This window comes from Mustela nigripes, chromosome 18, assembly GCF_022355385.1.
Source record: "Mustela nigripes isolate SB6536 chromosome 18, MUSNIG.SB6536, whole genome shotgun sequence".
Lineage (NCBI taxonomy): Eukaryota > Metazoa > Chordata > Mammalia > Carnivora > Mustelidae > Mustela > Mustela nigripes.
In genome coordinates, this window is record NC_081574.1 from 14,888,988 (window position 1) to 14,914,605 (window position 25,618).

The 25,618-nt window shown below is 50.5% G+C and overlaps 1 protein-coding gene and 1 long non-coding RNA gene across 6 annotated transcripts in view; one reads left to right on the forward strand and one right to left on the reverse strand.

Moving 5' to 3' along the window:
• LOC132006332 (uncharacterized) overlaps positions 1–23,939 on the reverse strand; it is a 156,610-nt gene extending 132,671 nt beyond the window's left edge. For 3 of the 4 annotated variants that reach the window (XR_009401061.1, XR_009401062.1, XR_009401063.1), the window contains exons 1-2: positions 23,852–23,939; positions 11,909–12,367 (exon numbers count right to left, since the gene is read on the reverse strand). This is a non-coding gene — a long non-coding RNA (uncharacterized LOC132006332). Of the gene's footprint in view, positions 1–5,816; positions 6,629–11,908; positions 12,368–23,851 lie in introns of those variants that run through there. The other variant, XR_009401064.1, reaches the window with a different exon arrangement.
• Positions 22,330–24,366, forward strand: HELT (helt bHLH transcription factor). Of its 2 annotated transcripts, none has more exons than XM_059384061.1 (4): positions 22,330–22,445; positions 22,900–23,004; positions 23,246–23,342; positions 23,778–24,366. In XM_059384061.1, the coding sequence occupies exons 1-4, from the start codon at positions 22,419–22,421 to the stop codon at positions 24,275–24,277; spliced, it is 729 nt and encodes a 242-aa protein (XP_059240044.1). In that variant the 5' UTR covers positions 22,330–22,418; the 3' UTR covers positions 24,278–24,366. The 2 variants fall into 2 exon arrangements, with proteins under 2 accessions (XP_059240044.1, XP_059240045.1); XM_059384062.1 differs by having other exon boundaries at positions 23,781–24,366.
• Positions 24,367–25,618: the final 1,252 nt, after the last annotated feature.

Below are 25,618 nucleotides of genomic sequence, written 5' to 3' on the forward strand. Positions count from 1 at the left end.
TGATGGTCAATGACTGTTACTGTAAGTGACCTCTCCCATGCCCTTTGTCATTTCTCTTTTTCTAATATATTTGAACAATAATTTTCAATGGTAAGTCAGACATACCAACACACTTGACTGACGCCAAAGCAGCTCTGGCCGAATTAAACTTTATAAAATCTCTTGCTAAAATCCTGGCTAAAACAGAACCCACAATTTGTCCTTTTCTCATCTTATTTTTATGCAATAGCTTCACTTGCCCTAGCAGCCTGCATTTCATATTTTCTGGAACGATTCCAATTTAGTGTCATTTTATCCTTTTTCAGTAAAATCGGTATAGAGATCACTTAAATGCAAGATCATTGTCATGTTTCTTAAGCCCTCTTAAGCAAATAAATTCACAAATAAAAAAAAAAATCTATGTCAAGAGTCCCAATTTGGAGATCAGAAAATTTGTCACTAACTGACGGAGATTAAAAAGTAGGAGTCTGGTAGTTCCTAGGCGGTGTAGTCGGCTGAGCATCTGACTCTTGGCTTTGGCTCAGGTCGTGATCTCAGGGTGGTGAGATGGAGGTCTGTGTCAGCCTCTGAGCTCAGCATGGAGTCTGCTTGGGATTCCTTCCCCCTCCCTTTGCTTCTCCCCCCACTCACACGCTCCCTCCCTCTAAAATAAATAAATAAATCAACAAATAAATAAATAAAGTCTTTAAAAAAAAAAAAAAGGTCTGGTGAAAACTGGGGCAGGACGGTACATGGGAGATCACTGAACTCTGGAGAAAAGTCCAGGACATGAGCATGAAACCAGGATAGGCCCGTGGCACATCTAACTTCTCTCCCTGTGGGTGTCACACCACCAAAAGGAAGGACACCATGATCTTATAATTTAGTTCTTAGTGGAAAATGTCCATCCTCCTATTCTTCCTGGTAATTATCTGAAGAAGGAACCTGAAACCAAGAACAGGAAGTAGCACAAGAGTTAACACTGGCAAACAAAAGGCTTATCAGCTGAGAAGAAGGGAGGTACCAGGAAATGCGCTGGAAACTCAGGATATGAATAGGAGCAGAGGCACTATGGAGTTTATCAGACTTACAAATGAGTGATGATACTATAGGATAATTACTACACTGGAGGTAGGATGAAAGGGAAGTGGGAGAGGTACGCCATCTATCTCCTTGGTGCATCTCAGGAGGCATGTCTGAGCAGTTTTTATGGGAGAAAAAGCATTTGGTCGAGGGAAAGAGAAGGGAGGGGTGTTCCCTGTAGAGAACATGACAATCGGGTCAGTGTTGCTGGAGCACAGACTGGGGGCCTGGGAGCAGCTCAGAAGGGCCTCTGTGAAGGCCTTCAGTACAAGGGATTTTAGGCTTTGTCCTAGAGCCAGTTGGGAGCCATCGGCAAATTCTGGTGAGGAAAGCATCATTACCTGACTTGGGGGACAGAAAGATCTTTCTGGGAAAACTTCCAAATTCATTCCACAAGGGCAACATTGCTCTCATACCAAAAACCAGACAAAGACACCACAAACAAACAAAACTACAAGCCAATATTGCTGATGAAAATAGATGCAAAAATCCTCAACAAATTATTAACAAACCAAATTTGGCAGTACATTAAAAGAATCATTCACTGGGCATCTGGGTGGCTCAGTAAGTTAAGTGTCTAACTCTTGATTTGGCTCAGGTCATGATCTCAGGGTTGTGAGATGGAGCTGGGCATGGAGCCTGCTTAAGAGTTTCTCCCTAGGGGATGCCTGGGTGGCTCAGTGGGTTAAAGCCTCTGCCTTCAGCTCAGGTCACGATCCCAGGAGATCGAGCCCCACATTGGGCTCTCTGCTCTGCATGGAGCCTGCTTTCTCCTCTGTCTCAGCCTGCCTCTATGCCTACTTGTGATCTCTGTCTGTCAAAAAAAAAAAAAGGGGGCGCCTGGGTGGCTCAGTGGGTTAAGCCGCTGCCTTCGGCTCAGGTCATGATCTCAGGGTCCTGGGATCAAGTCCCGCGTCGGGCTCTCTGCTCAGCAGGGAGCCCGCTTCCCTCTCTCTCTCTCTGCCTGCCTCTCCATCTACTTGTGATTTCTCTCTGTCAAATAAATAAATAAAATCTTAAAAAAAAAAAAAAAGTCTCTCTCTCTCTGTCCCTCTGCCCTTCTCCCCACTCCCAATTTGTTCTCTCTCTCTCTCTCTCAAGAAAGAAAAAGAAAGAAAAGAAAAGGCTCATTCACCACGATCAAGTGGGATTTATTCCAGGGATTCAAGGATAGTTTGATATTTGCGAATCAGTCAATAGGACACATTAGATCAGCAAGTAAAAACCATATGATCATCTCAATAAATGCAGAAAAAGCATTTGATGAAATACAACATCAATTCATAATAAATTCTCAACAAAGTGGGTTTAGAGGGAACATACTTCAACATAACAAAAGAGCCATATATGAAAAAACCACAGCTAACATCATACTCAATGCTGAAAAAATGAAAGCTTTTCCTCTAAAATTAGACAAAGATGTCTAAAAGACAAAATACCTAACAAAGACAAAGATGTCCACTCTCAACTACTTTTATTCAACATAGTACTAGAAATCCTAGCCATAGCAATCAGATAAGAAAAAGAAATAAAGGCATCCAAATTGGTAAGGATGTCTCTATTTGCAGATAACATGACATTATATACAGAAAATCCTAAAGGCTCCACCAAAAAATTATTAGAGCTGATAAATGAATTCAGTAAAGTTGCGGGATACAAACTTAATACCCAGAAATTGGTAGTATTTCTATACACTAATAATGAAGTAACATAAAGACAAATGAGAAAGATAATCCCATTTACAATTGCACAAAAAGAATAGAATACCTAGGAATAAGTTTAAAGAAGGAGGTGAAACCTGTGCTCTGAAAGTTATAAAACACTGATGAAAGAAATTGAAGGTGTTACAAACAAATGGAAAGCTATGCCATGCTCATGGATTGTAAAAATTCACATTGTAAAAATGTCCATACTACTCAAAGCAATCTATAGGTTCAGTGCAGTCCCTATCAAAATACCAATAGCATTTTCCACAGAGCTGGAAAGAATAATACTAAAAATTGTATGGAACCACAAAAGATTTCAAAGAGGGGCCCCTGGGGGGCTCAGTGGGTTAAGCCTCTGCCTTCGGCTCAGGTCATGATCCCAGGGTCCTAGGACCGAGCCCCACATCAGGCTCTCTGCTCAGCAGGGAGCCTGATACCCCCACCCTTCTCTGCCTGCCTCTCTGCCTACTTGTGATCTCTCTCTCTCTCTGTCAAATAAATAAATTTTTAAAAAACTTTTAAAAAAGGGAGATCTAAAAAAAAAAAAAGACTTCAAATAGCCCAATCTATATGGTGACTGGTGATGAGTCCACTCTCATGGTGATCACTGACTTATGTATAGTGTTGTCAATCCACTATGACAGAGAAGAACAAATCTGGAAGTATCACAATCCCAAATTTTAAGACATACTACAGCACCGTACAGTTAAAACTATATGGTACTGACACAAAAATAGAGATAGCTCAAGGGATCAGGATAGAGAGCCCAGAAATAAACCTATGCATCTATACTCAATTAATCTTTGACAAAGAAGGCAGGAATATAAAATGAGGAAAAATACATTATGTGCAATAAGTGGTGCTGGGAAAATTGGACAGCTACATGCAAAAGAATGACCACTTTCTCACACAATATACAAAAGTAAATTCAAAATGGATTAAAGATCACTTAAATGTGAGACCTGAAACCGTAAATTCCTAAAAGAAAACATAGGCAGTAATCTCTTGGACATTGGTCTTAGCAACATAGGGATAGGTCTCCTTATGCAAGGGAAACAAAAGCAAAAATAAACTATGAGGACTACAGCAAAATAAAAAGCTTCTGCACAGCAAAGGAAACTATCAACATAACTAAAAGGCAACTTACTGAATGTGAGAAGATATTTGCAAATAATATATTTGGTAAGAAGTTAATGTCCAAAATATGTAAAGAACTTATACAACCCAACACCAAAGGAGCAAGCAATCCAATTAAAAAATGGGCAGAGAGGGCGCCTGGGTGGCTCAGTGGGTTAAGCCGCTGCCTTTGGCTCAGGTCATGATCTCAGGGTCCTGAGATCGAGTCCCGCATCAGGCTCTCTGCTCAGCGGGGAGCCTGCTTCCTCCTCCCTCTCTCTCTCTCTGCCTGCCTCTCCATCTACTTGTGATTTCTCTCTGTCAAATAAATAAATAAAATCTTTAAAAAAAAAAAATGGGCAGAGAACCCAAATAGACATTTTTGCAAAAAAGACATAAAGATGGCCAAAAGAGCATGAAAAGATACTGCACACCATTAATCATCTGGGAAATGTAAATCAAAAGCACAGTGAGCTGTCACTTTATTTTAGTCAGAATGGCTAGTATTAAAAAGAGAAGACACAGGTGCTGGTGAGGGTGTAGAGAAAAAGGAAACCTCGGGTACTGCTGGTGGGAGAAACACACACGCAACCACACACACTAGAATATGAGTCATAAAAAATGAAATCTCATCATTTGCAACAATATAGATGAACCTGGAGGGTAATGCTAAGTGAAACAAGACAGAGGAAGATAAGAATCATGTTTTGTTCATATGTGGAATCTAAAAAACAAACAAAAAAAAACCAGACTCCTAAATACAGAGAACAAACTGGTGGTTGCCAGAGGGGACGTGGGTAGGAGGACCGGAGAAACGGGTGAAGGGGATTAAGAGATACAAACTTGCAGTTATAAAACAGAATCGCAGAGATGAGCAGTGCGGCATAGGGAATATGTTGGTAACACTGTAATAACACTGTGTGGTGACAGATGCGGACCATGCTTAGCACGGTGAGCACCCAGTTGTGTACAGAATTGCCAAATCACTATGTTGTACACCAGAAACTAGCATGCCACTGGATGTCAATTACACTTCAAGAATAATTTTGTATAAAAGATCTTTCTAGACCCTTTTTGGAGGTTGGCATAGAGGGAGAGCGAATGGGAGCAGAAATGCTTAATATAAGGCCACTGCATCTGAACAAGGTCTTGGCAGTGGGATGGGGGACTGGGAGGTGAGGGGGTGGTTAGAGAGCAGAGGTGAAGAGATTTAAGAAAAATCACGAAGGGTGCTTGGCAAGTGGGGGAAGGAGGCCCTACAACAACGCTCTGAACGGTCCAGGCAGCCGACTGTGGTGGCAATCGCTGGACACGTGAAACGGAAGACGGGAATACTGGAATGCATTCGGGCATGCCGCGGAACATGATGGTTCTGTCCCGAAAGGCTGAGTGTAACTGATCTGCCCAAGGGGCATCTAGGTGGAGAGACAAAGCAGGGGTTCAGGAGAAAAGTCTAGAGGAAGAGAGACATGTTCACCTGCTAAGCCTGTGGGTACAGCCGAAAACATGCTCGTGAGTGCAGTCACTCAAGCTGAGTGACAAGATCCAGCAAACATCCATATTGAAAGGACGGGCAGAGGTAAAAAGAAAAACCCACAGAGGAGACTGAGGACGGGTCCGAAATCACAGGAAGACCAGGAGAGTAGGGTCACAAAAACCAAGTGAGGAGGGAGCTTCAAGGAGGGTGACACCTGCACCAAACGCCAGAAGAAGCCAAATGTCCACCTGGTTTGAGCACGAAGATGCACAGGACGGTTTTACGGGGGCAGTGAGCATAGAAGCTGGATTTCAGGGGACGGCGGCTGGTTACAAGTGCGAAGACAGGAGAGACAGAGAGCGGAGCCCATTCTTGCTAGGTGCCTGGCTAAGGACTGAGAGAAAGAGAGCTAGAAAAAAAACAGAGGCGGGCGAGTTTTTATTGTTGTCGTCTGTTTCAGGACATGGACATTTTGGGTAGGTTTCTATGCTGGGGGAAGGAGATGGATGACATGGAAAAGGAAGGGGTGACCCATGGAGCAAGGTCTTAGAGGCAGGAGGTTAATGGGATCCAGAAAGCAGGGGCCAGGTGAGCGGCAAGGGAAGAGAAGCTAGCCCCTGACGGGAGGATGGGCTCCTTCTCGCAGGGGTGGGGAGGAGGGAAGAAGGAATGCAACCCGGGAGGGGTGTGGGTAGAGAGGAGGGGCAGAGAGTTTGCCTTGGCAGTAACTACTTTCTTTGTGAAGTAAGACACAGAGACCTCTCCAGAGGAGAGGGTTGAGAGAGTCTGGAATTACAACCGAGAGAGTAGACACATGTGTGAGTAGCCCTAAGGGTCCATTTGGGGCTGGATGTCCTCAAAGTGGGGGTTGGGGGAGGACACCCATTCATGCTGCTTTGTGAGTACCCGGGTGACTCAGGAGCCCGGCGGAACAGAAGACAGATGTGAAGCAGGTGTGACTCCATGCCTGTCGGTCTGCCGACGAAGGGGCCAGAAGCTGGGAGAGCTGGTAAGAGAGGACTTGAATGATGTAGCTCGGGACACAGGTGGGGATAAGCAGGGGCTCATCATGCCTGGAGAACGTCGAGGAGACCAGAACGGTGATGAGAATGGTTTGGGAAGCAGGACGTTTCTTCACAGCACCCGCCTCGGAACACCATGAAGTCCTTGTTTGCTTGTTCTCCTGCCACTGGTCCGGGTTCTAAGCGAGAAGGGACCGTGTCTCCTTGGCCTGCCCACCGCCACATCTCAGAGCCTCGCCGAGTCCCTAGAGCATAGAAGGTGCTGATTAAATCTTTGTGGGACGTGGAAGGAGAGAGCTGGAAGGCCTAGGAGACACTGGAGGAGGGTCAGAGAGGCTCTTGGAATATTCCCCAGGGATAACGGGACCCAAGGCAGAGCAGCTGCCACTGGTGGCTGAGGCAGAGCGGAGAGAGCACCACAGAGGTAAAGAAGTGAAAACACACACACACACACACACACACACACACACACTGAGCTTCTGGGTCACAGTTACGGTGGTCTGGAAGTGGAATTGTGGGGCTGAGAAGGTGGTCCCCTCATGACCCTGTGGTAGGGGAGTCGTGGACAGGAGAGAATGAGAGACTCAACAGCAGGTTTCTTTCTTTTCCTTTCCTTTTCTTTTTTCTTTCTTTTTTTTTTTTTTAAAGCAACGCTATGAGAAGAGGTGCAAATTTAGGAGAGTAGGGCAGTAAGCTGTGTTGAACATCCTGAGTTTGGGACAGCCAAGGAGTGTGGAACAAGACTCCGGCAGTGGGGAGCTGCGCCCGAGGAGGCCTGACAGTAGTACTTCTCAACCTTGGAGGCACACTGCCAACACCTGGAAAGCTCTGAAAAATACGTGAAAAATACGACGCCTGGGCCCTGGGCTCAGATCTTCCAATGTAGTAACGGGCTAGGTCACGATAAAGCACTGCAGGAGATTCGGGTGGGCAGCCAGGATGAGACCCTCTGGCCCCGAGAGGAGGGTGCGGAGCCTGAAGCACAGCCCTCCCCCCACTACCCTTACAAGCCAGGTGACCGTGGGCAAGTCCCTGGTCTTTCCCCCCTGAGTGTCCTCCCCCAGAAAATGAGGACTGTCACACTTCCAAGAACTGAAACCATTAAATCAAAGAATACGTGTAAAGTGCCTAGCCCCGTTCCCGGGACGTACAGGGCTTCTCAGCAGGCCCGAGTCTGGGGAAGGGCAGAACTCTCGGCCTGCGTGCCCTAAGAGAATGGGGCTTTCGGTGGGCTAGGAAGGGGAAGGAGGAGTCTCCCCAGCCTGTGATGCAGAGACGGACGCCCACTGTGTGCACATGGTCTGGTGGCTCACACCACAGTCTTCAGGACATACTGTGGGGTACGGGAGGCAGTCAGAGGTCTCAGCCCTCAGAGCAGGGTGCTGGTGGCCAGGACTCGGTTGGGGTACGAGCTTGGAAGTGTGACAAATCCACGCACTCCCGTGGGTGCTGGGCCAGTCTGCAGGGAGCACCACTGCGTGCCAGGCAGGGGCCCTTCAGCCCGTAACCAAGGTGACGGAGCCCCTACTGTGTGCCAGAGGCCACACTAAGTCCCAGGGAAATCATGATAAACCCGGCAGAGATGGTCAGGACCTTGCAGCCCATAGACCCTCCTCCTCGACATCCACCTGTCTATCCCCGTCCCAACACCCTCACAGTCACCGCCACTGGCACCCCGTCATTTCTCTCACGGGTTCCAGCAAGAGCCCCTCACTGTTCCCCCGTCACCAGTAGCAAGCTCCTCCAGTCCACTCTACACTCAGATCACACATCAGTTACCAAGTCGTCACTCAACAACTGTAAAGCACCTGTGTGATTACGCATCATGACACAAGCACACGCTGCCAGGACGATATATTAGGGCAAGTGACCCCAAAACTGAGAAAGGCGGGGCAGGCAGATCTCTCCGGCCTGCCCACCCTCCCCGTGGCTCCTCCGTGCCCCGCTTCACACACTCCCTCTGCCTCGACTGCCCCACCGCCCACGCCACTTCTCCCCAGACTACCCTAACCCATGTCCTCCTTGGCGTCCCTCCTGCCCATACCCTGCCCCCCAGCCACCACCGTCCACCAGCACTGGGCTATCCTCAGACCTCTAAGTCCTCACTGCAAGGGGCTTTCGCAGGTGGCCGAGCCTCTCAGGTTTGTTTCCCACCATACCCAGCAGCTAACACGATTCCAGGAGAAGTGGTCAGGGTTCAGAGACACAGAACCAATAGGGGTGTGTGTGCGTGTCTGCACACGCACGGAAGAAGCAGCGACAGACCAATGTTTGTAAGTCATTGGCATGTGCGATTCTGGAGACTGACACGTCCCAGCCCCGCAGAGGAGTGGAGAGCGGGAACCAGAGCCCAGGTTTCGTGGCAGGAGAGCTCAGCCAGGAGCTGTGCCCAACACTGCCATAAGGACAGCCTGAGAAGTCAGCGGGCAGGAGAAACCCCACCGACGCTGGAAGACAAAGCATTCAGAAGGGTTGCAAACCTCTGGTGTCAGGATCCAGGGGCTGATTCCTCTTCTGGGCAGGGCTGGGTGGGCCCTTCAGCAGCTGTGCACAACCCTCCCAACCCCAGTCCTGTATCTGATGGGAGCGCGGTGCAGGGCTAAGCTCCACTTTGCGAGACTTAATCTTGACCTTCCACCTCCTGAGCAAAGAGCAGCAAGTTCACCAACCTGCCTTTCTTCCTTTTGCCCTCCCTTCTTTCAGTATTTATTTGTAGACTTTCTCCACGCCAGGCCTCGTGCCAGATGTTAAGGACACGAAGATGAATAAGCCAGAGTCCCCATCTCAGAGAGCTCCCATTTCGGCGGGTGCTGTGGCGGGGCTATGACGATGCTCCGTGCTGGGTGTACCTGCCCCCTTGCCTACACTTCACATGTGACCCATCTCCCTGGGAAGCCAGCCCTTTGTACGTGCTTTCGGCCTGTTGTTCACTAATATCCTTCTCTGCCCCTTCCAATTTATACAGAAAAATACTCTGGCCAGGGGCACTTGGGTGGCTCAGTGGGTTAAAGTCTCTGCCTTTGACTCAGGTCATGATCTCTGGGTCCTGGGATCAAGCCCCGCATCGGGCTCTCCACTCAGCAGGGAGCCTGCTTCCTCCTCTCTCTCTGCCTGCCTCTCGGCCCACTTGTGATCTTTGTCCGTCAAATAAATAAATAAAACCTTAAAAAGAAAAAAAAAAAGAAAAAGAAAAATACTCTGGCCTGAGAGATGAGGCACCCTAGCAAGACACAGCTGGTATCCAAACAGCAAGTCCAAGGCAAACAGGCTTGTTTCTTTTTAAACTCGCAACCCACGTGGGTCAACAGGAACTAGAAGTTGTTGAATCGTTCCAGCCACTAGAGGGCACCAGCCAACCCCTGATCTGTCCAAACCAGCCCAGCATTGTGGTTGCAGATCCCTAATACTAATTAATACTGTTTATCTTTCCTCAAACGAGGCTTGCAAATCAAACAAGCTTTAAACTGATCACACAGACTTTCCTCTTGACCCAAGAAGAGGGTAAGGGGAGAGAGAATCAACTGGCCTAATTCAAAGAAGAAAGGCCACAGATAAGAAATGGATCAGAACCAATGACAAAGCATTTTTTAAAACCCATGCTCATCATAACCTCACTTCATTGACATGCCATTGTATAACAATGGTTAGGGACCACTGCATCAGAATCAAAGATCCACATCCAAGGACCACACCATGGGAAATTTTTTTTTTAAAGTAGGCTCATGCCCAACATAGGGCCCAATGTGGGGCTTGAACTCATGACCCTGAGATTAAGATTTGAACTGAGATCAAGGCACTCCAGATATTCCTTTTAATAAGCCTGGAATGGGACCCCAGGATGTGTGTTATCAAAAAGGCTTTGGTGCATAGGAGCTTAGGAGTTATTGCTATGTAACTGGAGTATCAGAAATGTGGACATGAAGAGAGAGAAAACTGAATTCAAACATCTGATGATTGTGGGTTAACTTGCACCTTTGGGGGCTGTAAGGAGAATAAATCTACAAGGTCACTGGGCATACTGAGAACTGCCTTCCTGCTTTGTGAAGTAGCAGCTGCATCTGGTTGTTGGACGGTGGGTGTGAGTTATTAGCTGAGAAGTGCTCTTCTCTGACTTCTGATCTCAAAGGGATCAAGGCTACAGCAAGCCAGGCATCCTGCTGGAAAGGGGGCTGGTGCAAAAGAGTTAGGTCAGCCTCATTTGTATTCAGCTGTACCCTTTAATGGTTTTATGCCCTTGGGTCAAGTGTCCTTGAATTCCCCACACCTCTCCATAAAATAAACATGATACTCATCTCACTGTGGGGATTCAATGAGCAGAGACTGGAAAGCACTTAGTGGAAGGGAGGGGAGGAATGCTGGCTATGTGCTGACCATTACTCTTACTAACCCAGGAGAAAGAAGAGCAGCACACCACTCACCACTGCCCTCTGCAGGATGCCAGTGGCCTGGGCTCTGTGTGGATCCGTGCTACACGGACACACCCCATGCCCCCCCCACCCCTCGCCCCCATCCCCAGTAGTTTATGGGGACGAAGGTCTTTCCTGGCATGTGGTCTGAATTCAATACCTGATACGCTTACAACACTCCTTTTCTGAGTATCTCCTTCTGTCACAGTCGGAGGTAAAGATGCTTTACCTTCTGGAACCATCTGCACCATGGCTCTTAGTAATCCTAGCAGTTATGGGTGTTCATAAGCCTTAGCATTTATAGGCCCCCAATTAAATCAGTCATCTTCTGCACCTCCTGCCCCGTATCCATGCCCGTCTTACATCTTTCCCTTATTGCTAATCTCAGTGGGGTCACTGTGTAGCCAATTGCCCAAACCAGAAATCCAGCAATGATCTTCCCCCCATCTTCTCCGGCCACGCTGAATCCTTCCCCAGGTCCTGCTGATTTTCTCTCTCCAACACGTGCAGCCATCTCTACCTCCCATGCAGGACCTCAGCATCTTTACCTCCGACTGTGACAGAAATTAAACTGCTTTGCACCAAGCCTGTCGCCCATCCATGACTTATTCCCTACCTCAGTCCTCCTTGAAATTCCTGGTCTCGTAAGATTAACTTGTGGTTTCCCCAAACTAGAAAGCCATTCCATGCCCTTAGGCCCTTAGGGTTGAATGGTGGTGCGTTGAATGGTGGTTTCTCAAAAGTTACGTCCATCCAGACTTGTGGTAGTTCCATTATTTACAAAAGGGTCTCTGGACATGTTATTAAGGATCTTGGGATGAAATCATCCTGAATTATCCAGGTGAGCTCTGAATCCAATGACAAATACGACAAATGTCCTTATAATGTCACGTGGACAACCATGTAAAGACAGGCAGAAACCAGAGTTATGCTGCTCCAAAGGACTGCCTATGCCACACGAAGCTGGAAGAGCCAAAATCTCCCCTCGAGCCTTCAGAAGGCCCACGGCGCTGCTAACCTCTCCATTCTGGACTTCTAGCTTCCAAAATGTAAAATTAATTTCCATTATTTGAAGTGATCGCATTTGTGGCTGCCCTAGGAAACAATACACTCACTCACCACTGAGAACTCGATTCTCACATCATCTCCTCCAGGAAGTCCTCCGGAGTTCCTCTCACCATCACCTGCCTCCTGCCAGCTTGTGTCAGAGTCCCTTCCCGGGTCTGCCTCACTCAATAAACTCCTGAGAGGCAGCGCCCGGGTTCTGCTCTCCATCGTCACACGAGGGTCAGCACTGTCCCAGGAAGACAGCAGGGGCTCTACCAGGATCAACGCATGCGGCGGTCGGCCCCGGGCACACCTGCTCGGGGCCTGGCGCGGCGGCAGGAACCTCCCGAACATGACCTCGCTGAGAACCCTCAATAAGCCGAGGAAGGAGGTAGCGGCTCTGCTTCACGGAGGAGAAACGGCGGGGCAGCGTCTCGCCCAGGACCTCCGCAAACGCAGAGTCGGGATTCACATCCAGATCTCCCGGAATCCCAGGGGCTGGCGAGCGTGAGCACGGCGTTTTCAAAAGACCTGTGGCCAATAAGAAGAAGGATGTTCAAATAAAAAGTTTTTAAAATTAAAAAAAAAAAAAAAAAGAAGGATGTTCGAGGAGGGAGGGGAAAAGAAAGACTGCGTCTGAATTAGCTAGGTCCGAACCAGAGCCAGAGCGCATGCGTGTGTGCGTGCGTACGTGCGTACGTTTGCGCATGCGTGTGTGCGTGCGTACGTGTGCGCATGTGTGAGTGTGCACGTGCGCGCGCGTGTGTGTGCGATAACAAAGGCATAGGTTATAAACCAGAGATGACCTAACTCATTCTGCAGCCTAAACACAGCAGCTTTTTTTTTTTTTTTTAAGATTTTATTTATTTGGCAGAGAGAGAGAGATCACAAGTAGGCAGAGAGGCAGGCAGAGAGAGAGGAAGAAGCAGGCTCCCCGCTGAGCAGAGAGCCCGACGCGGGACTCGATCCCAGGACCCTAAGATCATGACCTGAGCGCAGCGGCTTAACCCACTGAGCCACCCAGGCGCCCCTAAACACAGCAGCTTTAATCCTGAGGCCTGTGAGCAAGTAGTCCTGTGATGGAGAAGGGATAAGAAAGGAAGAGGGGGGCGCCTGGGTGGCTCAGTGGGTTAAAGCCTCTGCCTCCGGCTCAGGTCATGATCCCAGAGTCCTAGGATCGAGCCCGCATGGAGGGGATTGGGGTGGGGGGGGGCTCTACTCAGCAGGGAGCCTGCTTCCCTCCCCTCCCCCTCTCTGTCTGCTTGTGATCTCTGTCAAATAAATAAATTAAATATTAAAAAAAAAAAAAGAGGAGGAGTTAGAGGGAGAAGGGAAAAGGGAAGGTAAACAGGACGGGTAGCTCCGCTAAGGTTGGAAACAGTGTGCTTTTCTATTCTCCTCCACGCCCCCACTCCCTCTGGTCCAGCCCTCTGGCCCCTTCTGGCCTCAGGGCAGAGGCTGTCTGAGCTCTCACTATGGTACTTCACCAGGTTTGAGAGGCTAAATAATGGCCCCAAAAGACAACCACGTCCCAGTTCCTGGAACCTGTGAATGTTACAAATGTCACCGCAAAAAGGACTTTGCATACTTGATGAAGGTAAGCATCCTAAGGTAGGGAGACTGACGAGGTGGGTCTGAAATACAAGCACAGGTATCCTTAGGTGAGCAGGGCAGGTGGGGAGGAGAAGGTGGGCTGACCCTGGAGACACAGATTGGGGAAAGCAAACATAAGTCAGGGAGTGCTGGGCCAAAAAGCTGGAAAGGCGAGAAGCAGATCCTGCTCTAGGCCCTCCAGAGGGAGGGAGGCCTGGCTGACACCAGATTTCCGCCCCTCCATACCCCACCCCCCACCCCACCACTACTAATTTCAGACTTCTGGCCTCCTGTGAGACAATAAATTTCTCTTGTTTTGGGTTTATGGTAATTTGTTTATGGTGATTGTTACAGCAACCACATGAAAGGAATACACCAGGTCTTCCAAAATTATACTCAGTGTTAATCAAAACTTATTTTCTTGACAGCATCCTTTAATTTTTTGTGTTACAGAGGACCCAAGTTGAGTTAGATCAATTCACCCTAAGGACAGTCCCTAATGCTCTAAGAGGCGATGAAATTTTTAAAGGAGGGGATTTCAAATTCTTCAAATTCTTTTTTTTCCCTCTCTCTCTCATTCAACTTTTGTTTTAATGGGTCTCAAAATTCTGTGACAGATTTTTGGTGAAGTTGTTTCCATTACAAACTACTGATTTTAAAAACTGATAACTCAAAACTGCCACACACACACACACAAAAACACAAATGGTCCACAAAACATTCTCCTTGCCTTCTGAAGTTTTTACGATGCATTGTTATCAGCAACCAGTCTTTTACTCTTCAACTTAAATGGCCAACTGACACAAACGGCTCTGAGACCGTTCTCCCACCACTGAGTAAGACTTGGGTGGTGGGTATTGGAAAGAATATTCATTTAGTCTTCTGAGCTTTCTGGGCAGCCTTGGTGACCAAGCCATCTCCAGCTGCCTTCTTGTCCCACTGCTTTGAGGACACCCACAGCAACCGTCTGTCTCATGTCCTGAACCTCAAAACTGCCCAGAGGAGGATAGTCAGAGAAGCTCTCAACACACAGAGACTTGTCACAAACAATATCAACAATGGCAGCATCACCAGAGTTCAAGAACTTGGGACCATCTTGTAGCTTTTTTCCAGAACGACGATCTATCTTCTCGTTTGGCTCAGCAAACGTGCAAGCAACATGAGCTGTGTGACAGTCCAGCACAGGTACATCTCCAGCACTGCTCTGGCCTGGAAGATGCAGGATAATCACCTGAGTGGTGAAGCCAGCTGGTTGAATGGATGGATCATGTTCTGCTGTCACCAGCCACACTACCACTACGAACATCTTTGACAGATACCTTCTTGGCACTGAAGACGTCTTCTTGGCACTGTCCCAGGAAGACCTCACTCAAAGCTTCATGGTGCATTTCAACAGAATTGACTTCAGTGGTAACATTGACTGGAGCAAAGGTGACCAGTATGCTGGGTTTCAGAACATCAGTCTCCGCTTGGCCCATAGGGACAGTACCAATCCCACCAATTTTATAGACGTCCTGGAGAGGGAAGCAAGGGCTTGTCAGTTGGACGAGATGGTGGCAGAAGGCAATCCACAGCTTCCAGCAGTGTGGTTCCACTGGCATTCCCATCCTTATGGGTGACTTTCAGTCCCTTGAACCAAGGCATGTTAGCACTTGGCTCTAGCATTTTGTTATCATTCCAACCAGATGCTGGCACAAAAGTTACTGTGTTGGGGTTGTAGCCAATATTCTTAATGTCAGTGCTGACTTCCTTAACCATCTCCTTGCATACTGTATACTGTCCAGCTGTAGGACAACTCAGTGGAACCCATTTTGCGAACACCAGCAATTAGTTCTTTCACACCCAGTGTGGAAGCCAGAAGGGCCCACCCATGGGTCTGCCCATTCTTGGAGACGCCTGCTTCAGATTCACCAACACCAGCAGCAATAACCAGGACAGCACAGGCAGCCTGAGATGCGCCTGCAATCATGATTTTGATAAAGTCTCGGTGTCCTGGAGCATCAGTGATGGTCACATAGCACTTGCTGGTCTCGAATTTCTACAGGGAGGTATCAATGGTGATACCGTGTTTACGTTCAGCTTTCGGTTTTTCTAAGACCCAGGCACACTTGGAAGGAGCCATTTCCCATCTCAGCAGCCTCCTCCTCAAATTTTTCAGTAGTTCTTTTGTCGATCTCACCACGTTTGTAGCTCAGATGACCAGCAGTGGTAGACTTGCCGGAATCTACATGTCCAGGGATGATGATGTTGATTTGAGTCTTTTCCTTTCCCATTTTGGTTTAGGTTGAGCACCATTTTTCATTACACCTGTGTTCTGGCTGCAAACCCATTGCAAAAAAGCTAAAATTCCTCAAATTCAGGTCTCATCGGTAAGATTAATGTAAAGAAATAGAGTGGATGGAAACCTTAAGCAGTGGGGTACAAATGGGAAAGTGGAAGACAACAAACAGGCAGATTACAAATGAAGGTCTCCCCCAGAAGGGCTGTCCCCTTAGTAGGGTCCTTCTTTTGACCCGTGAGAACTTACAGACTCTTCAGATACCCTACATTCTTTCTCAGTGGCTTGGATGTCACTGCATCCAATGTCTGGCACACAGTGAATGCTGGATCTGATGGTGAATGAATGGAGAGGACAAGGAGAAAGAGGAAGAGCTGGCCTGTCACCTCTAGGCATGGATGGGATCAGGTGACCTACCCTCAGACCTCCGTGATTACAGCCCATACAATGGAACTGTTATTAACATTGCTATAATGTCCATGTCTCCCCAACCTGAATCTTTTCCCCAAGTTCTCAGTCATGTATTGTAATTTACAATACTTTCTTGTCTTCAGTAACATATACCTCTAGTTTTCTGTGCAAATTTACCCCATAGAACAGATGAAATCTTCAGGCTATAGGAAACACCAAAGCTATGAGGCAAAGCTGCTCAGGGGTAACTTCTGGATCCACTCAAGTTAACTAAGAGCAAAAAGCTGTAATTATCAACCCAAAAGAAAGCCAGTTGCTGAGAATAACCAAAGATAAAGGACAGCGTTCACGGCATCTGCAACACACTTTCCGATGCAATGCTAACATCCAAATATGAAAGGCAACAGCCTCATCTCTCCTGCAATCTCCTAAAAGTAGTATTTCTCCGGGTGCCTGGGTAGCTCAGTGGGTTGAGCCTCTGCCTTCGGCTTGGGTCACAATCCCAGGGTCCTGGGATTAAGCCCTGCATAGGGCGCTCTGCTCAGCGGGGAGCCTGATTTTATTCATTTATTTGACAGAGAGAGAGAGATCACAAGTAGGCAAAGAGGCAGGCAGAGAGAGGGGGGGGAGCACGGATGCCAAAATAATCCTCAGGACTCCTCTCCCAGTTTTTACTTCATTCAACAAAACAATGTGGGAAAACTACATTTGAGAGCATCTACTACTTTCAAGTACTACATAGACAGGAAGCAAACAAGTACTTGCACATAGGAGACCTCACTCAAGGGAAGTAGTGCAAATGCCCTACAAAATATCTGGACAAGCAGAGCTACAAAGCCCCCTTTGTTCGTAGAAGCCTTTCAAGCTAGCAATTAAGGTGCACCACCTAGAACAGCCTGGAAGTCCCCTCTTCCTTTGCTCTCCTGCTGCCGCCCACCCGGGGTAGCCGTTCCTACCTGGGATTGGGCCATCATGCCACCGTCAGTTGTTAAATACCAAATGGTGCTTCCGGCTTCAGCTGGAGCAGTGCTCCGGGCACTCGGAAGTACACTGGAGTCCACAGAGGGCCTTGTTCCAATGCAGATTCAGATTCAGTTTGGTCTGGGGCGGAGCCGGAGGTTCTGTGTTCCTAATGAGCTCCCAGGTGGCTGGTCTGAGACATACAGTTGGAGTAGCAGGGGATTAGAGCACTTTGTTTTTCCTTAAAACAAAGCCAACCCAACTTCTGAAGGCATGCGATTCCAGTAGCAGGTGTGACGTGTCAGGATTTCCATGAGGGTCGAAAGAAGCGGAAAAGCCTTTGGATAAAGGGTGGTGCTAAGTAGCAAGTGTGGTTTCAGAGCTGCTGGCCCGGTCAGCAAAGACTGACAGGTACTGTATGGCAAAACAGAAAGCACAGAACAGACTGCTTCAGAAACGAGAACAAAGGAGATATGGACAAAGCCCTGGGAAATCTATGATGAGCACAGGTTTCCCAAGTCTCTGGACTCCTTCCAGCACCTTCTGCGTGCATCTTCATGGTTGGAGCGACTGCAGTTACACTGGCCCTCCTCATCTTCAGGTTGCATGGACAGGCACTGACCCTCCCACTGACTTCCTGTGGATGCCATCACTGAACTGAGAATACTACTGGTGATCAGAGCAGGGTGAGGAAGCAGAGATGCTGAGTAAGGAAAAGTCCAGAGAAGTTGCCAGCCTAAGAGGGTACCCGATACATGCCTGCTTGGAATAGGCATAGGTCGTGACCACTGTGTTGAGGCTACTGGACTGGGGCCATCAGTAGAATATTTTCTCCTTTCTTAGAGTGCCAGCCCATGGGCCATGTCCTTTTCTGCTGGGTATTCCCAACTTCTGGCTCCTATCGGGATTCACAACATGCTGCCATCACAGCACTTGTGAGAAGGAGGAGCACGCAAAGTGGGACCAAGGACGCAGCTGATGCCTCCAGTAACAGTCACGCCAGCCAACGGCAGGCAGCCGGATGTCCTACAGAAAGCTTGCCAGCGTTACGTCACAGCGCCCTTGACTAGACTCTCCTGCACAGTAACAGAGAGGAAGCCAGAGCAGCTGGCCCTGGAGGCCACACAGCAAAGCCACAAGCAGGGGAACACTTTGAGCCAGGAGCTTGGTGTGCACCGCTGAGCAGCCTCAGGTCTCCCCCTCACCCCCTCAGACACTCCCGCAGTAAAATGGTGTGCTGGATTTGATGGTCTTTCAGTTTCTTCTCAGAGGAAGCATCCTGCCACCTGCCATCCCACATCCTGTGACGCTACTGACCTCAGAAAGAGAGTCTAGGAATTCGACTCCCTTCGTCCCTCCTCTTGCTGGTCCCAAGAAGTGGAGGAGGGTCCGCCAGAGCCCCGTCTTCTCCACTCTCTGGCAAAGACTCACATTTTCTCACTTGATTCAATCCCCAGTCCCATTAATGAAACTAGAAAAACCTGCTCTCTGCATTAGAGGTTAGTGTTGGAGGGAGAGCTCTGAAACCACCCAGAACACTTTGTCTTAGAGCAGTTCGGCTAAAATGACCAAATAGTCACTACATTTTCTTGTTCTATTCACTTCCTCTTCCCCTTCCCAAATCCATAAACCCTCAGTTTCTAGAATTGGGAAGAAACCCCTAAGAGTCCTTCTTTGCAGTGTTTGGAACCTATAGGTCAACTCTATAAGGAAAAAAAAAAAAGCAATGATCACAACCCTAACATACATATTCTGCTTGTGACAGCCGTGTTCTCCACAAAGGTCTTCAGATGCTAGGAGTCTAAGTGAGGACTAATATTTGGTTAGCATTGTCTAATTTCTAAGTAGTCTTCCTAGGTTTGCTTTGAGGCTAATGTTGGCCTCATTTGAAATGATTCTGATGTTAAGAAACTTCTGTGCTTAGAGACCTTTTTTCAGTCTCCCGCACACGGAGAGGACCCTGCTGGCCAGCAAGCACAGGTGACACCACCTGAGAGACGAGTATCCAACACCCCCCCCCCCAAATGTTTGTCCAGTTTGGGTCAGTTTAACAAATCTCATGAGAAAGTACTGTGGCCTTTTCAGGAGAGGGAAGCTCTTTTCGAGATGAGGGGAAAAAAACAGAACATGAAATGAATGAAAATATCACACACAGGTGCAGAACCCACGAAACAGAATCACCAGAGAGCCACTGCAGGACAAACTTCTGGGCAAAAGAACACTGAATTGGGCACTTCAGTCTTATTTTAGGCCACCTCGTGGCCTAGTCAATACACTTGTGGTTTCCATTTCAAAGCCGAGGACACAGCTTGGTTCTGGGTGGGAACAGGTCAAGGTCAGGGAATACTTTATCAACTTTATCAATCCTGCCCAGGAGGATTCAAGGGAAGATGGCCATGAGGGTCCCGGCCAGGCACTTTCTGGCAGTGTGATTGGAGCTTTCAGGCTGGGACAGAATACAGTCCTTGCCTCCTCTGAACCGGGTGAGGCCAGACATACCCTCTCTCCCAGAAAGGATTGCCGCCCCGGGGGGGACGACGCATTGAGCAAGCACGTGCCTGCACCCCACCTCCACCCACATTCACTTGGACCCCCTGCCAAGCCACACTGGGGTACTTACAGCCTTGCTTGGGCAGGCTGGGGAGCCCAGCTCCTAGAGCAAACACGGGAAACTAAACAGTTTGCACAGAATGAAATTTGGCCCGTGGAAGGTGCCTGCCTGCAGCTGGCGGTTAACACCAGCAGTAAGAGGATCAACGCCTAGTCCGCTGGCTTAAAAGGGGGGTGGGGTGGGGTGAGAAGTGTGCGCGCTCCCTTTTACCCATTCACGTTAGTTAATTTGGATGATAAGGGTTTGTGTTTAATCCTTTTGTGTGCGAGTGAATGTACTGAAATCGACAACCCCTGAGAGGGCACCCGCGGCTGGCCGAGCGACCTGCGGGACGGTGCGGGTCGTGTCCAAGCTGGCGTGATGTAAAAAAGAAACATCCCACCGAGACTGAAAGCAAGACCAAGAGACACCTTGGGTGCGTCGGGCCGACCAAGCCCCACACCTCCCAGGCCACATCGGGTGGGCTGCCCTCTTCCCCAAGGCACAACACCCAAACTGCCTCTGCGCCCTAGGAGTCCCCTAGGTCCCACCAGCCAGCGGGGGCCCCCCCCTAGTCACTTCGCCTGAGGACCAACGACCCGCAAAGGGAGAGCCCAGGCCCTGCTATGGCCTAGCAGAGTAGAGAGAATGTAAGTGAGGTGGGGTGCAGAGAAGGAGGGAAAGCTATCGGTGGCAAGGAAGGTCCCCGTTGTTCTCAGATGGAAGAGATCAGAAAAAGGTGACAGCTCGGTGGCTCTAGAGCAGGTAGTAAAACCAAAGTCATTTTTATAGTTTCCATCTGCAAGAAAGCTCACATCCCACCTATACCCCGCACGCCTGGAACCCCCGGGGTGCGGGTCCAAGGCTGCAAACGCGAGCGAGCCCTGCGGGTGGGGGAGGAGGCCCCCCCCCGCCCGGCCGCCGGCCAGGCTGCCCGCAGGGGCGCAGGAGGCAGACAGAGTTCCCAGCCGCCGCCGCCCCCCTCCTTCCCCTCGGGCCCGTCCGGCAAATTTCTTCCCTGGTTTCTTATTCGTGCCTTCCCTCCCTCCTCCTCCCCCGATATATTCGCTCTCTAAAACCATAAAAAAGAGATCAACTTCCCTAACTTCACGGAGCCCTTTTCAGTGACAAATATTGATGCCCAAAGTGTCTGCGCTCTCCCGCCCCCAAACGTTAAGAAAAGGCGCCCGCGAAAGGGGGACATAAAAAGTTAACAATGCTGTGAAAATATGTTTGCAGAAAATAGACAATCGTTGGATTAAACGTATTCAAGTATGAAATAATGCCTTTTTGTGTCAAAACTTGGGCGATGGGCGGGTACAAAAGTTCCCTGTGGCAGCTACTTGCTCCCTTTGTGAGCCGTGCGCTTTGGCGTCTCCACTTGGGCGCATTACTCAGAGCACTCTAAGCGCGATTGTTTCTCCCTTTCTAATGACATTTACCGGATCAAAACATGCTGTTAATTCGATCAGAAGGCTTCACCCTCCCTGACAAAGCCACAATAATTTCTCCTGAAGTTTGTTAAATTGACCAAAATTAGGCAAATGAATAGGGGTCTGTAGGCGCCCCCTCTCGCAGGTGACGTCGTATAATGCTCGCCTGGGCCAGCTGCATTCCCCCTTTTCTTCTCGGCCCACTCCTCTCCATGTTGCCCCCCCCCCCCCCCCACCCCCCCCCCCTCTCTCTCTCTCTCTCTCTCTCTCTCTCTCTCTCTCACACACACACACACACACACACACGCCTGCCTGTTTCTCCTCCCCCACCCTCTGGCATTATTAAAATTTAGCCCAATGAAACTATTCATACTTTTCAATGGACATTTTCGTATAGGATAATAGGCTACAAATTGAGCCTCTTCCCCCCGCGAAGAGAGAGCCCGAGGGGGGGAGAGAAGAAAGCAAGCGACGTGGTCAGGGAGTAGGGGGGAGCGTCGCGTGCCAAAGACCCGCGGGAGGGGCGAGGCGAGGCGGGAGCCTCGTGTGCCAGCCGCAGCCCCACACCTGCCGGGATGTCCGGACAAATAAAGCGGTGTAAACAAAAAGGGGGGAGATGGACGTGTCACCAAGTCGTGTGAGAAAAGCCTGGGAACAAACGGGGCGCCTCCGTCTCCAAGAGCTCTCCCTTGAACCCGGCGGAACAGCCTATTAAAGGCTTACTTAATTACTTTAATGACTCTGGACAGGCTTTAAAACGCACTCGGCGCTGGGACTGCGGGCTTGCTGGGATTTGTAAACAGGCAATCGTGTGAGTCTCAGCGGTGGGACTAAAGGAGGCGACACTGTTTTGTGAGGGTCCTCGCCCCCCGGTGCCCGCGGCCGCTGCGCTCCGGCGCTCTGCGCCTGCTGCAGGCGCTCGCTCGCCCGCCGGCCCCAGTTTACCGCCTCCTTTTCCCGCCTGGGCTGTTGCCATGCAAATGTTATTCCCCCGCCGATCACGTGTCCTTTGAAGGGCCACGTGGATTAACAAAGCTGATCTGCCCCCAGCTCGCCCCCCTCGGCTGCTAATTTTTTTTTTTTTTAACTTCTTTAAAACTGATCTTGAATGCATACATCCCCCAAACGCAGCTCCCCTAATCCTATGGAATAATTCAACTCGTGAATGCACTTGGAGCCCTAGATGACCGCTTTATAAGGCAGTCCCTCGGAGTTGGGAGGCGGCAGTCTACCTGGGACACTCGAGGAAGCACACGAGGCGGAAAGTGGACGGGTGACTCGCGCCACCGCCTCTCCCGAGGGCGCGTACTGACCAGGATGTCAGACAAGCTCAAGGAACGCAAAGTGAGTCGGCTGAACCCAGGCGGCCCTTGCGCCCTGGTGGTGGGGGCGTCTGACTCCCCCAGCTGCCACCTGGCTGGACAGACGGCAGGGATGCGGCACGCGGGACTCTCGTGCGGAGGAACCTTGAGTGGTTTGAGTAGGGAATGAGGTTAGAGAGAGGAAACTTTAACTGAGGAGGAGCCCACGCCGAGGCTGGTGGCCACCTCCCCAGTGCCCTGGCGCTCAGCTTGACGGCGTGGCCCGGCCGGGTAGGGCAGCTGGAAGAGGAGCGCACCAGCCTGCGCGTGGGAGGGCAGAGCTCATTTAACCCTTATGTGGAGGGGCAGGGACCCCTTGGGGGGGGGTCCCCTGGGCAGCTTTGCGGGCTGGGGAGACGGTTGACACGCAGCTACAGCCATGCCTTTGACGACTCCCTAGGCAACACTATCCTAAACGTACAAACCTCTGTTCGCAGAGAACCCCCGTTTCCCACAAAGTGATAGAAAAGCGGAGGAGGGACCGGATTAACCGCTGCTTGAACGAGCTGGGCAAGACTGTGCCCATGGCCCTGGCGAAGCAGGTAATGTCAGAGGCCGAGCTTGCACAGCCAGGCGCTGGGGATCCTCCGCTGCCACTCTCGGCAGGGATGCAGCGGGTCTGGAGACTCTGGGGGCCCGAGCGCCCGGTGAGCCCCAGGCGACCCTCTGCGCAGGTCCACTGCGGCGCCCTGCTCACTGCTCCAGATAAAGCCGCGCATCCAGACTGCTGGGGTCGGCTTGAGCCTGCGGGGTAGCTGCGAGGAGCCCTTCCTCCTTTTGCAGAGTTCCGGGAAGCTGGAGAAGGCGGAGATCCTGGAGATGACCGTTCAGTACCTGAGAGCCCTGCACTCGGCTGATTTTCCTCGGGGAAGGGAAAAAGGTGGGCGCGGGTTGGGCAAAGGGGAACCTGGGCAGGGAGAGTTCGCCGCATAGAGACATGGGGGTGGCAGTGGGGAAGGCCTGCAGGAGAGGTCTCCACTCTGGATGCGGCCAAGGGTGGGGGGCGAGGTTCTACGTAAGCAAGGGGGCGGGGGTTTCTGGGGATGCTGGATCCGTCGCCTGCTCTCAGGTGGGAAGGGTGGGGTCTGGTTCTTAAGGAGAAGGAGGTCGTTTGCTTGTGCTTTTCTGGCCTCCAGACTGGGGTAGGAGAGGACAAGCATCAAATGGGAACTCTGGCCAAAAAACAAAAAACAAAAAACAAAAAAACCGTGACGGGAGGAAGGTGCCTGGCACACATGTCGGGCTCCCGGTGGGGAAGGGGCTGCTCATGGTTTGTTTTTGTTTTTCCTTTCTGCGGGTTTACTGGCCCCTCCAGCAGAACTGCTAACGGAGTTCGCCAACTACTTCCACTACGGCTACCACGAGTGCATGAAGAACCTGGTGCATTACCTCACCACCGTGGAGCGGATGGAGACCAAGGACACCAAGTACGCGCGCATCCTCGCCTTCTTGCAGTCCAAAGCCCGCTTGGGCGCCGAGCCCGCCTTCCAGCCGCTAGGTTCGCTCCCGGAGCCGGATTTCTCCTATCAGCTACACCCAGCCGGGCCCGAACTCGCGGGCCACAGCCCCGGGGAGGCTTCCGTGTTCCCGCAGGGTGCTGCCCCCGGGCCCTTCCCTTGGCCGCACAGCACCGCCCGCAGCCCGGCACTGCCCTACCTGCCCAGCGCGCCCGTCCCGCTCCCGAGCCCTGCGCAACAGCACAGCCCCTTCCTAGCGCCAGTGCAGGGGCTGGACCGGCACTACCTCAACCTGATCGGCCACGCCCACCCCAACGCCCTCAACCTGCACCCCTCCCAGCACCCCCCGGTGCTCTGACGCTGCCTCGCCGGCCAGATTTCCCCAAGCTTCGGGCTCTGCTTAGGAGAAATACTGTATATTGTACAGGTGTAAATATTGTGCTAACAAAAAACTGGGTGGGAGAAAGCCAAGAGCAAATTAGTCTCCTGGAGGATCTCCCCCCTGCCAATAAACAATTTCTGATAAAGACCCAAGAGATGGATTTCTTTGTTACCGTCTGTTCCTTCACAACCACGCTTGGAGGTGTCGAGGGCGCGAGTCTGATAGGGCCAAGGTGATGATCTTCAGGACGTGGGGGTAGGGGGCGCCGCGGGGTCTGAGGAGGAGGGAGGAAAGTCTAAATAGAGCCTCGTTTCGGGGCGGGAAGTCGTGGCTCCCTCAGGACTCCAGACCCGCACGCGACAGGTGCGCACCTTGGGCATTTGCCTCGGAGCAGGACGCGCGCGAAGAAATAGGTCCATGACTCTCGGAAAATGCAAACCGAGGACCCGCCCCAAACTGGCTTTAGCGGACTTACGCCAGCTGCGACCCGGTCGCCCTTCCTACCGCGAGACAAGGCCGGGGGTCGCGCGCGCAGTACGCGCGGGCTGGCCTGGAGAGCGGCGCAGCTCAGACCCCCGGGATGCGGGACTCTTTACGCCCGTAACACGTCTCTGAAAAACAGAATAGGGAGAGGAAGTAACTTCTGAGCCTTGGATCAAAAACAACATACGGCGAAGTTTGTTACTTTAGGATGACAACTACTGGGCGCCGCCGGAGGGTTCAGGGAAGCTGGCCTTGCCTTTTTGCGCACAGATCAGCTCAGCTTCAGGGACTCTAGGCAACCGAGTGAAGAGCCGGCAGCGATCGGGTCCAGAGACGCACTCCGCGGGGGGCTGCTGCCTCGGCAGACCCCCCACCATCCACCGCTGGATGGGGTCCGGACGCTGGGCGGTCTGTCCAGGTTCACAGGCCCGGTTAGAAAAAGGCCCCCTTTCCCCCCTTGCCGAGAGAGGGAGGCTGGATTTTAACCTTCTGCTCAACCCAGAACGTCGTGAGGAAAATTTTCAGGGCCCAGAGGAGAGACTGCCAGTGATCTTTAGGAGATTAGGGTTTTCAGTTCCAACCGGATCTGCGCCCTACCCACAACACAGCGATACATTTGAAATAGCAAACCAAAATGTTTTTCTAAAGGCCCCAATAGCAAAACGAGCCTGCTATTGTAGGGTAAAATGAACAAGGTATCCAAGCTGCTAGGCTGATGGGTTTGCGGCGATTGGAGAATTTTTTTCCTTCATTGATTTTTTCCCCCTTTGTTCCTGTATTTCCTTTTTTTGTTCCCTAGCTCCGATACCCTTTAAATAAATAATTCGAAATCAT

Coding starts and splice junctions, on each gene's coding strand:
- HELT (XM_059384061.1), top strand. CDS start 22,419: ATGTCAGACAAGCTCAAGGAACGCAAA. Junction 23,005..23,245: donor CCATGGCCCTGGCGAAGCAG/GTAATGTCAGAG, acceptor CTCCTTTTGCAG/AGTTCCGGGAAGCTGGAGAA. Junction 23,343..23,777: donor TCCTCGGGGAAGGGAAAAAG/GTGGGCGCGGGT, acceptor TGGCCCCTCCAG/CAGAACTGCTAACGGAGTTC.